The sequence below is a fragment of the Aegilops tauschii genome, chromosome 5, assembly GCF_002575655.3.
Source record: "Aegilops tauschii subsp. strangulata cultivar AL8/78 chromosome 5, Aet v6.0, whole genome shotgun sequence".
NCBI lineage: Eukaryota > Viridiplantae > Streptophyta > Magnoliopsida > Poales > Poaceae > Aegilops > Aegilops tauschii.
The window spans coordinates 116,560,134-116,575,359 of NC_053039.3; the positions used below are offsets into that span (position 1 = coordinate 116,560,134).

Here is a 15,226-nt window from a genome sequence, read left to right on the forward strand (position 1 = left end):
TATACACGGGCATGGCCTTTGGGTTCCAGGGAGCATGTGCTCCTACGATGAATAGTAAGTTAAAAACATAATACTCCATACGATCCTTATAACTTGTTGTTGATTTAGTATAATTTTATTAAAAAATCAGCGACAATCCTTATTAATTGTCGCTCAACTAATATGTATTGGAGGGAGTAGCAACTTTTTTAAAAACAAATTTAATGTTTTTGTGTGACAACTCACAATTTTGAAGCGAACCAGAACAATAGTGTTTCGTCAATATTAAAAACAAAGTTACGTGGTCAAGAAATGCCAAAAAATTGACGTTCAACTTACTTTTTTTCTGCACAGATAAAAATGCTTAGGCATTACACCTAAACATTTGCAGATAACATTTGGACGTATAAATATAGTACATTTTTATTTTATTTTAGTATTTTTTGGCATTTGCAAAAATGTTTTTTGGCGTGCAGGAGCCAATGCTCCCTAGAGCCCAACTGGATATCCGACTATACACATCCATTTTTCTTATAACATTGTACTCATTCATCCGTGCTGAACAAGAAGATCAAGATAGAAGGTGCAGAATTAGAATTTTTCAAGCAGATCAAGATAGACATCGCTCATCAGTCACTGCCTCGTGGAGCCCAATCTGGACATGGGCAGAAGATCACCCAAGCCGAAGAAAAATGAAATGATATACACAGCACACTAACACAAGAACTCTCTTTCGGATGTGGCAAGGTTCCATTTCAGGTTCAGTTTCAGAGCACAAGGGCTCAGAATCTACATCAGCTGGTTGCCGACCGGGTCGACGACAAAATGCAGCTCCAGACATCTCTCAGTAACCGGATGAAATTTGGATGTCCACATCTGCATCTCACAAGACAGGCACAAAGAAACTATTAAAAATGGAACTTCATCAGGCATTTGTGACAAAATCGAGCATGGTGCTTGCTCTGCATTATTCTTGCTGTCATGGGTAGGGACTTTCAGAGTTGTTGAACTCTGTGTCTCCTGATTTTAGGCAACTAATCATCATCATTCTGTGAGCCTAGCTTGAGCTTCTAGTTTGGCAATGCACCAAATGATATTTTCCGATCATTTTTTAGACTGCAACAGTTACTTGGTTCTTCTTTTTTAGGTCCCCAAAAGGTTCTAGGTTCTGAATGTTCTACAGTATTTACCGACTCTCAAATTCCTATCGGTGAAAATGCAGAAGTCTTACATCCTTGTATTCCGTGCTCTCCTTGAATAATTTGAAGTCGTCAACTGCAGGAAACAAGAAAATTGTAGTAATCAGCCCCGGCGACGATCCCCGTCATCTAGCTTTGTTATACATCTATATAATTCAGGGACTCTGAAAGGGAACAAAAACAAAATGCAGGGAGAACTTACTTGATGGAAAACGGATAACTGAAGCGTGACTGTACAGACTATCCATATGATCCAGACAGCAACCTGCTTTTTGAAATATAATATCAGGATTGGCTCTTTCAGATCAAGGAATAATTACGCAGGGGAAAGTTTGTGCAAATTAGAATTTTTCAAGCAGATCAAGATAGAAGGTGCAGCCAAGTGCACTGCAAATTCATTGTCATATTGGATATCTGACGGCACAAGAAAAAGGAACCCTTTTCTGTCATACCTGACGTTGCCTGAACAATGAAAGAACTGTAGTGGATGATCAGCTTTTGAAGATGGGCTAATGCATCCTCCACAGACTCTCTGGATGCAGTCTCCAAGAAAGATATCAACAACATAAACTCGACACCGTAGTTGAAATCCTGTTGGGCAAAGTAAAACTATGTTCAGATGCAATGTTAATAAGCAAAAGAGGGGGATAACTGTCCGTGCCAGCACAACGTCAATTACGTTACCTCGCCCCTCCGAAAGAGAGGGATAATGTCATCTTCCACCTCAGACTCAAAATCTACAGAAACCAAGCCCTGTAAGTTATCCAAGCAGTGACTCTCACAACGCAATGAGATCAGTACGGTCGAAGAACTGGAAAGGAGAATTACGCGGTGAGGCGTACATAGGAAACGGGTTTGACGTGCTCGTCGAGAACTTTGGAATAGTAGGAGCTACTCTGGAACTTTGCAATGTCTTCTTTCTGTTGGAAACGCATGAAGACAGCATGCGTGAAGCTCTCGCTGTTAGGGCCCTCTATGCGGCCTGCATCCAAGAGACATATGTTTGCAAAAATAATTCAAAGTACAGTTCAGAACTCGAATGAATTTTCCGTCAAAAGATAGATACAAGTCCCTGACCTAATGACACAGTGAGTATCCCTCTCATCTGATACTGAGATGTATACAAGTAATCAAGCATGTCCTTTTCTTCAGCATCTGAGATGTTTGGCTTGGCTCTGAGCAGAATAATGTGCTCCACTATCTTTCTGCCAACGCTACCAAGTCAGGTGTGTGCTACTCCCTCCGTCCGGAATTACTTGTCGCGGAGTCGCGGAATCGGAAATGGATTTCGCAACAAGTAATTCCGGACGGAGAGAGTATATAATTATACTCTAAAGAATCTATAGGCAATATCAGAATGTATTATATCCACGGAAACAAAAAATTTGGTATTCAGAATTCTGAAGTTTCAAGGGAAATATAACGCCATGTAAATCTGAGGATGAACATTTCAATTTTGTGGTCTCAAGGTGAATTATTAGCTCGAACAAGAGTTCCGCACCTTTTCTTCACAATATCACTAGATGGAGCGCCATTAGTGGGCCCAAATATGCTGCGAGGGGAATGAATTGCCTTGCTTCTTGCCCCCCACCATCTACAATCTGCACCAGGAATATTTAGTTCAAATTTGGGTATATGCATATGCTTGGAAAATCATAAAGATAAAGCAAGAGCTAGATCAAGATCTTACATCGGCCGAAATTCCGCGCCGGGTGGCAGCGATTCAGCCCAAAACAACTCGCAACAGGACGTGTAGTTTGAGATGTCTGAGCTAGAAACGGCATCAACATGCTGAAATTGCTTAGCTCGGAAGCTTAGCTCCCATTATTGCTGCGGAGGCTTTTATGGATTCTGGGGTGGAGCTGTGGTGTCTGCAAGCAAGGGCACCTCACCAGAAGTTGGTGGTTGGAGCGTATGGCACTGTCCTTTTCCATTCCGCCTCTTAGCTTCTGATATTTCTTGTGGCCAGAAAAATTGCTGGCTAGCGTATGGCTCTAAACAAACCAGTCACCATCAAAAAATTAGAACCCAAGTTCTGAACCTTACAAACTAAAGAAACCTGAGAACCTTGACTTTCTTTCCAGACTGTGAAGGCCCTACACGATGAAAGCGGCATAAGACACGGATCGGGAGGACCAGCGACCAGCGTCTTAGAAGTTTAGGGTATGTGGTCTACCCCTATGCCTCTACGCTTATCTGTGGTGCCCCTCACAAATCGCACAACTGAGATTAGGAGTAGAGACCTTTTTATACTGTCTTTCCAAAGAGTCTACCGTTTATATAGATAAGATTCCTAGTCTTTTCAACTAGTTTTCGGGGATAGAGTCCAGATCAAATTACCAACCGCGAACGTATTTGTCTATAAACGAATTCTACCCGTTATGTCCCTGGAGCACACGCTTGTGAGCAACGCGCTATAACAGAGTGTAAATTCCTCTAATTACATAAATCAACATTAGGGCTATAATCTAACTGTACGATCTAGCTCCTTCCAATCATCAGTGTACCCGGGTAGTCTTTTTAATATAAATAGTATATTGTATTCCACTGATAATCGACCAACTTTCTTAAGCATATATTACTTAAGTACATTCCAACAAGTAACAACTCCATGCTAAACATGTAAAGCAATTCCATGTATAAATACATGTATAATTCCATAGAGGTATTCCGAATATTAGCAATTCCAAGTAATTTGAATATAGTTGCAGGACACATAATTCCAACATCTCTCACTTGTCCGAAACAATCATTCAAATATTGGTAAACCCGAAGCCTTTACATGCTTAACAAACACCTCATGACTAATATGCTTAGTCAAGGGGTCAGCAACCAGATTAACACTACGTTGAAATCCAAAGAGATATATAGTGATACCTTCCCTCAGTATGTTTCCTTGTTGTGACACTTAAGATCACTAGAGACCTTAGTTTCCGCCTAATAATTCCAGCATAGTTGTCCTTGGCTTATTTTTTTGAGTGTAATTCCACCTTTATAGGCACCTTGAGTATTTTGTTTCCTCAAGTGAAATTCCACATCAATTATTTCCAGTCACATATATCAATAATATGAATAATTCTACATTGAGTCAAAATATATGATAACCGTGTTGAATAAATTTTCAAAACCACATAAATATCAAATCCAATCAGTAAATGAAGTTTCATAATTAACCATGTGTTGGAAGAAATTACTGACTTCGGTCAGTGAACCTGCACCATATTACTACTACAAAAAATGAATATGTGTACCTGGACTTATTTTCTCATCTTGTAGATAGAGTGATAGTTTCCTCATTGTGTTTACCTTTAATATAAATTTCAGAACAAGTGACAGGTTGTGATGCACTTTCCACAATATTATATGATGTGTGAGATTCCCTTAGTTGTTCGTCTTTCCTTCCACTGCTTGAATGCAGCATAAATTCCGGTAGCTAAGGTATGATAATATAATAAAGATACATACGAATTCCAGTACCATTTATTATTCCATTTTTCCTCAGGAGTTCAAATATAATTCCTCACTGAGTATGATTCCCTTTATCAAAGGTATTCAGATTTGCAATTTTCCATAGAGAAACACTTCAAAATATTTTCTATGTATTTCCACTCGTAAAACATAGGATGTTTCAAATGTTCCTTTCATATGAAAGTTAAAAGATGACCAAGCTTTCACTTCCTTCAACGTGACTTTATCATTGCAAACAACAAAACAATGTTAACGTATACAATAATAATGCAAAATACTTTTCACTTACATTTGTAGATGACCGCCTTGCTTCATTTAGAAAACCATATGACCTGCTATTCCATTGATGTGAAGCTTGTTATAAGACCATACATCAATATACTCAATTAGCAAACCATGTCTTTAGTTCCTCTTTCCCAAAATTCCAGGAGAGAGAGTCTCCACAAAGTATATTTCCCTTTATGTGAAGAACTGAATAACAAGATTGACATTATAATATTCCAGTGAGCCAAATTTCCTTACAACAAAATAAATAAATAAACCACTTCCAAACAACAGGCTTGCGGTTATTTGGTATCATATTAAGTTCCCAAACTATTCATTTCCTCATTTGAGTTTATTCCTTCCCGCAATTCTTCCACCCATAATTGACATTCATGGTTAAAAAAAATCTTAAGATAATTTATTGGTTCCTCTAAAATTTAGAGTGACATCCCCCAACAACACATAACAATATTCCAGCCGTGATATTCCAAGCTAATTCCTCCCACTTATTCTAAGCATGTTAGTATATGGAGTTTCACATGTAGTTTTCTTTGGGGTCAAGATTATATTGAAGTATGTTTGTCAATAATTCCAACCTTGATGATAATAATTATTGTGTTCCTAATTTTCCACCAGTTTGATCCATTAGAATGACCATTACAAAATTCATGGTGTGTGCTTTGTAGTAATTGAAATTTCCTGCCAATAAAAGACTTCCTTCCAGTCTACAAACCATAAGGAGTGACTGTGCTAGATGAAGAGAGATGCAAATGAATGATCATATGTAATGCTTCTTACAAAAATAATTATATTCAATTCCTCCATTCAATTTTGGAGTGTACGGTGTATTACAACGGTGAATAGTTCCATGCTCTTTACATACAAACGATATATTCCGTTAAAACTTTGAAATCTTTTAATCAACTGAATTTTCACTTTAGTACATAATATGACAAGCACAATAAAATATACTATAATTTTCTTTGGAACTGTTATACAACATTAAAGTTGCCATTGCATTCCAACAATATATGATGTATATAAACAAACGCCATAATCCAACTATTTTAAAAAATAGCCACAAATAAGTTATCATTAGGCATACTGAGAGATGGAGAGCAAATTTCCTTGCCCTCGGAGTGACTCTCTTCCTCCACAAACAAGTGATGCTCAGTAATAATACTTATTTGAAATCCCTTTCCAGGTTATGTGTAATTTTCCGAACAATATTTTCACCATAGCAATTTTCAATATAATCATTTGCTCCGTGCAGTGCATCCACACATTTAATCGGGAGTCCTCCTTAAGTTCTTCCAAGGAGTAGAATTATTTTCCTTGTATGACGTACATGCATTAGATTAGCAATCAAACAAGTAAGTCTGTTAATCAAGAATATAATAAAATAAATTAATTAATGGATACTAGTTCGGATTTGTAATTAGCATCCCTTCCCTTGTAGCACGTGTGCACATGCGCATGTGGATCTTCCGGCCGTCTGGTTGGCCGTGGAGTTGGCTAGATGGTAGGCCTAATAAACATCAGCAAAAAATTCCTTCTCGTTCCTTGAACTAATATCTTGAAATTCCTGTGATTTTCAGAGAAATATACTGTTCTTGATGATGTAGGTAGCAGCGGCAACAGGCGTGGCCAAGTTTCGGAGCAGCTAGCTCGTCCGGCTGGGCAAGTTGTCAGGTGCAGATTTCAGAGGGGCGGCAACCTCATCAAGGCGGAGGATTCGGCGATTATACGGACTACGTACGCTGTTGGAGGCGCCCGGTTCCGCCATGGGCTAGATTCCAAGGAAAGGCATCGGCAGCGACATGCATGTATGTAGGCCTGATTGATTTTTGTAGCAGTACAACTCGTACTTCACCAACGCGTGCACGCAATAGGCCTGATTGATTTTTGTAGCAGTACAACCCGTACTTCACCAACGCGTGTACGCACTAGCATGAATCCATCTGAATTTTTCTTCTTCTTTCCTTCTCTTTCCGATTCGAACTCAAGGTTCAATCCGTGGCCCTGTTTGAATACTCTAACTCAGTTAGAGGTTAGAGTTAGATTCTAACCTTGAACTAACCCTGAACTAACTCTAACCAAAGAGCTGTTTGGATGATAGGGTTAGATTGAGAATAAATATATTTTCTCAATCATTTGACTACTTTGAACCCTATTTGGATGGGAAGGGTAACTTTTTTTACTATTTTTTCTAGTGGGCCCAGGAGAACTAACTCAAATAAGCTCCTCTAGTGTGGGCTAGTTTTTTGGGTGGGTTAGATCCAAATAACCCAAACTAACTCATCATGTTTGGATATTTTTGGGTTATTTGAGCCCCAACTAACTAAAACTAACTCTAATTTAGGGATTTAAATAGGGCCTGTATTTCCGTGAAGCTAGACCACGTGAAGCCTGCAAAGCTGCACATAGATTCCTCTTCCTGATCGGCGTGTAGATGCTTCCAGCGTTGAATTAATTAGGTGCAACCTTCAACCGTGAACAAAACAAATGAGCTTGCTTATGATCCAGAACACACGCTTCGGTGTTTGGGCGGCAGCCATCATCACAGCACGGAGGCATGCGATCTGAATAGCAGGCGGCGAGGGCTGGAGTGCATGTGCGTGGCAATCTTGCGGCGGCAGATCGACGCGCGACCGGCGGCAGAGTACGCAACAACAATGACCACGTCGGTAGAGTTACACAGCGGATTAGGATCGTGGCGAAGACGGTCTAACCTTAGATCGGATGCCAATGTTAGAAATTTAATGTTTATGGTCTACCACTTATTCCTCTGTGCTTATCGGTGGTGTCGCTCACAAATCGCATAATTGAGGCTAGGGGATAGGAACCTTCTTATACTGTCTTTATAAAGAGTCCACCTCTTATATAGATAACATTTCTAGTTTTTTCAACTAGTTTTCCGGGATAGAGTCTAGATGAAATTACCAACCACGATCATATTTGTCTGTAAACAGATTCTACCCATTATGTCCCTGGAGCACACATTTGTGAGCAACGCGCCATAACAGAGTGTAAATTCCTTTAATTATGTAGATCAATATTAGGGCTGTAATCTAACTGTACGATCTAACTCCTTCCAATCATCAGTGTACCCGGGTAGTCTTTCCAATATAAATAGTATATTATATTCCACATCGACCAGCTTCCTTAAGCATATATTACTTAAGTACATTCCAACAAGGAACAACTCCATGCTAAACATGTAAAGCAATTCCATTATAATTCCATAGAGGTATTCCGAATATTAGCAATTCCAAGTAATTTGAATATAGTTGCAGGACGCATAATTCCAACACAGCGACCAGGAGGGACTCGCGACTCGATCTAGCGTAGCCGTTGGGTCCTTCCTCCACCGCCGTGTCACCCGACCCTACCCCCGCGCCATCCCCGCCTCCCTCCCCCTGTCCCCCGCCATCACTCTCCTCTCCGCCGCCGCCGGCGACGACACCAGGGCAAAGCTCGAGTAGCTCGGCGACGGCGGCCTTCTTCTCGCACGCCAGTTGCTCAAGATCACTGCGGCGGTTCTGATCTTGATCTCCTCGACGGTGACGGCGAACAACGGCGGTTGGAGTGTGGCTACGGGTCTGTAGCTGCAGCGGCCGCCGCTCAACCTCTAGTTCGAGTTTGGTTCTCGGTGGCGCTCCTGGTCTTGATCTGCATCACGCGGGCACCCGAGGCGGCGACCCTGGGCTTGGCGATGGTGGTCATCTCTTCCGTTGGGGGTGGTCGTCCTGAGGCTGGGTGGTCGGATCTTGGGATCCATCATCTAGTCCCGACTACGAGTCGGGGAGACATAGTTGCAGATGAAAACCGAGCTGACGGCGGGCGATGGCGGCATTCTGCATTGTTACCTTGATGAAGGCATCGTCATGTAACTACTGTCGACCCACTCGTGCTGCTCCGGGGAAACTTAGGATCTGGTCTTTCAGATCGAATGATGACGGCACTGCGGTATCGTTTCTCTATTGGGAGCATCGTTTGTAGAGCAGCACTAGAAGACAGAGGCAGGAGATGGAGCGGCTTCGTCTTGCACGGAGCTTTGGTGGAGATGTCAAGTCATGCCTGGGCGACAGGTGCTACGTTGTGTCATGCCTGTTCGGCAGGTGCTACGCACGACAGACCTTCCAGAACTTCAAGCTGTTCCGGCTAGTGATACTTGGCGGCATGGTGCTGCGGTGTACCGGCGGCGACCGCCACATGCTCAGCAGTTTTCATGCAGGGAGGTGGTGTCGTTGGGCGCCGTGGTGGCGTCGACGGATGGTCGGACTCGCAAGGATGATGCAGATCTCTTTTCTAAAGATGGGTCAGCGGTCCGATGACGATGGCGGCTTCTAAAACGTGTGCATGTGATGCATGCTTTAGGTTTGCTACATCGGTTATATGTTCCGATACGTTATGCGGATGGATCGGTGACGACGCCGGTTTTAGATATGGGGAGTGAGAGCACTCCACACTATCAAGTTTGGAAGTTTGAGTGGTCCCTTAGGTGGCTTGGTGTATATTCTTATCGGATATTTGTTGAATAATTAATATAGATGATTGTATGCATCGATTGATGCAAAGGCCGTGGATTTTAATCTTTTTTCTAGAAAAATATGTTTAAAAATACATATGAGCAGAATCAAATGTACAAATAATGATTTGGGGGAGCCAATAAGAAACTGAACCCACTTGACACTCCGGTTGACTAACTCTGTAAGGATACTCTCATTTCATCCTTGCAGCACCAACACTCTGAATTCGATCGAAATAAGTCAAGTAAGGACAAAGATAACAATTAAGCAGATATGGAATAAGGTGAGCAGAACCTTTTAACATCCATACCACTATATAGTGTGCTTCAAATATTATCTGTTGGATATGCTCTATTCAACGGTTAAAAGATGGCAAATCCAAGCATTATCATCCATTGGATAAAGTTTTAGACCCATAAGTTTCTGTCACGTGACCTTCTAATTGAGCGCCCAATTCTACCATCTCAGATGTTATACACTAGTGGAAAAAGTGCTAGCCACAACTTTCATTGGTGGCGCGCCATTTTCAACCAACGCCAGCATTTTTTTTTCAAATAGTGATGGCGCTGGCTTATTTGGTATGACATTAGTAGGGCATAGTGGTGGCGTTGGAAAGCAGGGTAGCGTCAGAAGTATATGAGATCAACAATTTGTACCAGACGTAATATAGTGCTGTCGTGGAATAGCATAGAACGCCAGCACTATTATATTTAGTTGTGGCGTGCTGTTGGTTACGACGCCAGTATTGTTATTTTGTCAATACCAACATTCTTATATTATTATTTTTATAGTATATTGTTGTTTGGGACTTCAAATATGTAGTTTGACACTTATAATATTGTAGCTTACTTTTATTAAATTTCTATTATTTTAAATGGAAATAAAGACATTTTTAAAATATGTACTTTGAGACTTTAAATTTACCTTTTTCCCTTTTTAAATTTAAGACTTGAAATATATAGTTTTGAGCCTTCAAATATGTAGTTTGATACTTCCATTTTTTTTAGTTTTTTATGTGGTGAACATTTTTATAGTATATTATAGTTTACTTTTATTAAATTTCTATTATTTTAAATGGAAATAATGACCTTTAAAAAAAATATGTACTTTGAGACTATATATTTACTCTTTTTTCCTTTTTAGTTTAAGAATTGAAAAATATAGTTTTGAGCCTTCAAATATGTAGTTTGACACTTCCAAATTTTTTCCTTTTAGTTTTTTTATGTGGTGATCTTTTTTATAGTATATTATAGTTTACTTTTATTAAATTTCTATTATTTTAAATGGAAATAATGACATTTTAAAAATATGTGCTTTGAGACTTTAAATTTACTTTTTTTTCTTTTTAGTTTAAGACTTGAAATATATAGTTTTGAGCCTTCAAATATGTAGTTTGACACTTTCAATTTTTTTAGTTTTTTATGTGGTGATCTTTTTTTATAGTACATTGTAGTTTACTTTTATTAAATTTCTGTTATTTTAAATGCAAATAATGACAATTTTTAGGTGGTGATCTCTTTTCTTATTGGGCAAGCCCAAATAGTATTAGGATGCCATGGGAGTCAAAACCAACGGGGGCAACGGCCCCCTAGACCCACTCCCTCTCTCTGCCCTGCTCCTGTGAGAACCCAGTATTATCTTCCAGATCTTTCTGTGTTTAATTGTTAACCCCAGGATCATTGTTGACAACACAGTGAAATGGTATCATTGTAGAATACGTAAAAACATTAAATGTAGTATATTGTCACAAGACATACCTAGTGAAATGTCTCATGACATTTATTACAATCAGAAAACAGCGGAAAGTAAAATGCATAGCGACTCCACAGCCATAGGTAGTCGATGTAGTCCACGTGACCTCACTCCTACGAATTGCCATAGTAGTCGTAATCATCACCTTCATCTTGATGGAACTCTGTTGTCAACACAATTATTGCCATGAGTACATTACGTACTCAACATGCCTCCCTCAGGGAAGGACCTAATAGCTACATGTGGCTTCAAAGGAAGGTTGTACGGCTCATTTACATAAAATCTAATTTTGTTTGAAATAACATAGTACTTGGACAATAGTAGTTTTAGATGAAAACATGTTTTGTCTCCAGAATAACTTTCATCAAAATGAGGATCCTCGATCAACTCACGTCCTTCATAGTTTCAAGAATAGGGGCAAAGAGGGAATAAGCAAGACAGGTCCTGTACGTCAAGAAAGATTCATGTATCGTCCATGACCGTGGACACGGCTATTCGAATAGTTTTACACTCTGCAGAGGTTGTACACTTTACCCACACGACACAATCCCGTCTTGATGCCACCAGTGGCCGCTGGTATAGTACACCATTTGGTGTACCGGCAGGGAGATTGTGACGAGGTCTTTGGACTAGATCCCCCAAAGATGTGACATGTGTTGGGAATCGTTGCATGGAAAAAAATTCTACGCACACGCAATGATCTATCCATGGAGATGCATAGCAATGAGGGGAAGAGTGTGTCTACGTACCCTCGTAGACCATAAGCGTAAGCGTTTCACAACGCAGTTGATGTAGTCGAACTTCTCCGCGCTTCAACCGAAAGTACCGAACACACGACACCTCCGCGTTATGCACACGTTCAGGTAGTAGATGAGTTCTGTCAGCACGACGGCGTGGTGATGGTGATGGCGAAGTGATCTCCGCAGGGCTTCGCCTAAGCACTATGAAAATATGACCGGGGGTGTAAATGGTGGAGGGGGGCGCCGCACACGGCTAGGCAATTATCTCAGGTGTGCTAGGGCCCCCCCACATATATGTATAGGTGGGAGGGAGAGGGGAGGCTGCCAGGAGACGCCCCAAGTAGGCCGAATCCTACTTGGGGTCCTCCCCAAGTGGCGCCCCCCTCCCATATTTAACAGAGGGACAAGGAAAGAGGGGGGGGGAGGAGAGAAGGAAGTGGGAATCCTAATCCATGATACGTCTCCAATGTATCTACTTTTCCTAATGCTTTTCCTCTTGTTTTGGATTCTAATTTGCATGATTTGAATGAAACTAACCCCGGACTGACGTTGTTTTCAGCAGAACTACCATGGTGTTGTTTTTGTGCAGAAATAAAAGTTCTCGCAATGGAACGAAACTTTGCGAGGAATTTTTACACAATAAAAGAGAATTGTTCCATGCCAATATTATACAACTTTCATATAATTTTGGCAACTTTTTATACTATTTTTGGGACTAACATATTGATCCGGTGCCCAGTGCTAGTTCCTGTTTCTTGCATGTTTTTTGTTTCGCAGAAAACCCATATCAAACGGAGTCCAAACGGGATAAAAACTAACGGAGATTTTTTTTGGAATATATGTCATTTTTAGGAAGAAGAATCAACGCGATACGATGCCCGAGGGGGCCACGAGGCAGGGGGGCGCGCCCTAGGGGGTCAGGCGCGCCCTGGGCCCTCGTGGACACCCCGTAAGGCTGTTGGTGACCTTCTTTCGCCGCAAGAAAGCTAATATCCGGATAGAGATCGCGTCCAAAATTCAGCCCAATCGGAGTTACGGATCTCCGGGAATTTAAGAAACGGTGAAGGGGCAGAATCAGGAACGCAGAAACAGAGAGAGACAGAGAGACAGATCCAATCTCGGAGGGGCTCTCGCCCCTCCCACGCCATGGAGACCATGGACCAGAGGGGAAACCCTTCTCCCATCTAGGGAGAAGGCCAAGGAAGAAGAAGAGGAAGGGGGGCTCTCTCCCCCTCTCTTCCGATGGCGCCAGAACGCCGCCGGGGCCATCATCGTCACCGCAATCTACACCAACAACTTCACCGCCGTCATCACCAAATCTTCCCCCTCTATGCAGTGGTGTAACCCCTCTTTTACCTGCTGTAATCTCTACTTAAACATGGTATCAACGCTATATATTATTTCCCAATGATGTATGGCTATCCTATGATGTTTGAGTAGATCCGTTTTGTCCTATGGGTTAATTGATGATCGTGATTGGTTTGAGTTGCATGTTTTATTATTGGTGCTCTCCTATGGCGCTCTCCATGCCGCGCAAGCGTGAGGGATTCCCGCTGTAGGATGTTGCAATACGTTCATGATTCGCTTATAGTGGGTTGCTTGAGTGACAGAAGCATAAACCCGAGTAAGGGGGTTGTTGCGTATGTGATAAAGAGGACTTGATGCTTTAATGCTATGGTTGGGTTTTACCTTAATGATATTTAGTAGTTGCGGATGCTTTCTAGAGTTCCAATCATAAGTGCATATGATCCAAGAAGAGAAAGTATGTTAGATTATGCCTCTCCCTCAAATAAAATTGCAATAATGATTACCGGTCTAGTTATCGATTGCCTAGGGACAAATAACTTTCTTGTGACAACAAGCTCTCTACTAAAACTAACTTAGTTGTGTCTTTATCTAAACAGCCCCTAGTTTTTATTTACACGCTCTTTATTATCTTGCAAACCTATCCAACAACACCTACAAAGCACTTCTAGTTTCATACTTGTTCTAGGTAAAGCGAACGTTAAGCGTGCGTAGAGTTGTATCGGTGGTCGATAGAACTTGAGGGAATATTTGTTCTACCTTTAGCTCCTCGTTGGGTTCGACACTCTTACTTATCGAAAGAGGCTACAATTGATCCCCTATACTTGTGGTTATCACTCCTCATCCCCGCAAACCTCTTTTCTATGCCGCACAATTTCATAGCAAATCCCTACTCTACAAAATATCACTTTCGTGCTAACAAACAGTGGCTGACCTACTTACTTCTAGCTAGACACTTGGTTGGTTCCACAACGCCTTGCCATCACCTTCCTCCACCTATTTTCACACTCCACCTTAGAGCTGGTTAAAGTGGCTAACATTTTGCGTTTTGGTATCCAAGCTAACCTCCGTAATCGTCTCTCCCTCACGACAGAACAAGAGCTTGTGTCGCTTGTGGCTATTTTGCAGGATTTCATGCCCTCGGCGGGGGAAGATCAACGGTTCCTACGACATGGCATTGGCTTCTCCACCAAGCATGCATACGGTGCCCTCATGGCTCGGCCAGATAACAATCTCATTGCTCCTCTCATATGGAGTGCCAAGGTTCCTCGGAAGCTCAAAGTCTTCGCCTGGCTACTCTTCAAAGACCGCCTCAACACCAGGGTCAACCTTGCACACAAGCATATAATCGATTCAGATATATGCCCCCGGTGTGCTAGGCTACCCGAAGACTCCAGCCACCTCTTCATCACGTGCCCTCTTGCTAATAGGATTTGTCAACGACTTGGGCTCCTGCCACAAACCAACGACATCACAGACCTATGGGACGTCACTAATCCTCCTCACCTCTCCACCACGGCATGGCCTTCGGTCCTCTTGGCTTTATTATGGATGATATGGGCAGCACGTAATGACATGGTATTTAGGACGGTCGATCAAAGCTCTGTAATAACCCTTAGGAACCTTATTTCTGCTTTGGACCTATGGTCTCATCGTCTTGTGCAAACACAAGACAAGGAGGATGTTTTCTTGTGGCGTTCCTACCTCTCTGCACGTTGCACCGTGCCTATGTAATTCTGTACTTACTGCCACGGCAGTCCTTTGAGCAATATATTCAGGTGGGGGAGCTCCCCCCCGGTGATTCTCAAAAAAAAATTACAACCAGATCCGCAGACCACCTAACGACGACTACAAACACTGAAGTGAGCCGAAGACGCACCGCCGTCAACGCCCCTTCCTCACCAGTGTTGGACAAAATTTGTTGTAGTAGACAGTCGTGTCGGATTCAGGGTTCCGCAGACCCTTGAGAGGTTCGAACTCTGGGGTG

The 15,226-nt window shown here is 41.8% G+C and overlaps 1 protein-coding gene across 1 annotated transcript; it reads right to left on the reverse strand.

The window, feature by feature from the left end:
• Nucleotides 1-558: 558 nt before the first annotated feature.
• Nucleotides 559-3,107, reverse strand: LOC109779419 (uncharacterized). Its single transcript, XM_020338038.4, has 9 exons — nt 2,869-3,107; nt 2,680-2,779; nt 2,256-2,383; nt 2,021-2,160; nt 1,863-1,931; nt 1,631-1,769; nt 1,381-1,443; nt 1,211-1,254; nt 559-855 (listed from the first exon to the last, which is right to left on the reverse strand). Exons 1-9 carry the CDS (start codon nt 2,966-2,968, stop codon nt 769-771), a joined length of 870 nt encoding a protein of 289 aa, XP_020193627.1. The 5' UTR covers nt 2,969-3,107; the 3' UTR covers nt 559-768.
• Nucleotides 3,108-15,226: the final 12,119 nt, after the last annotated feature.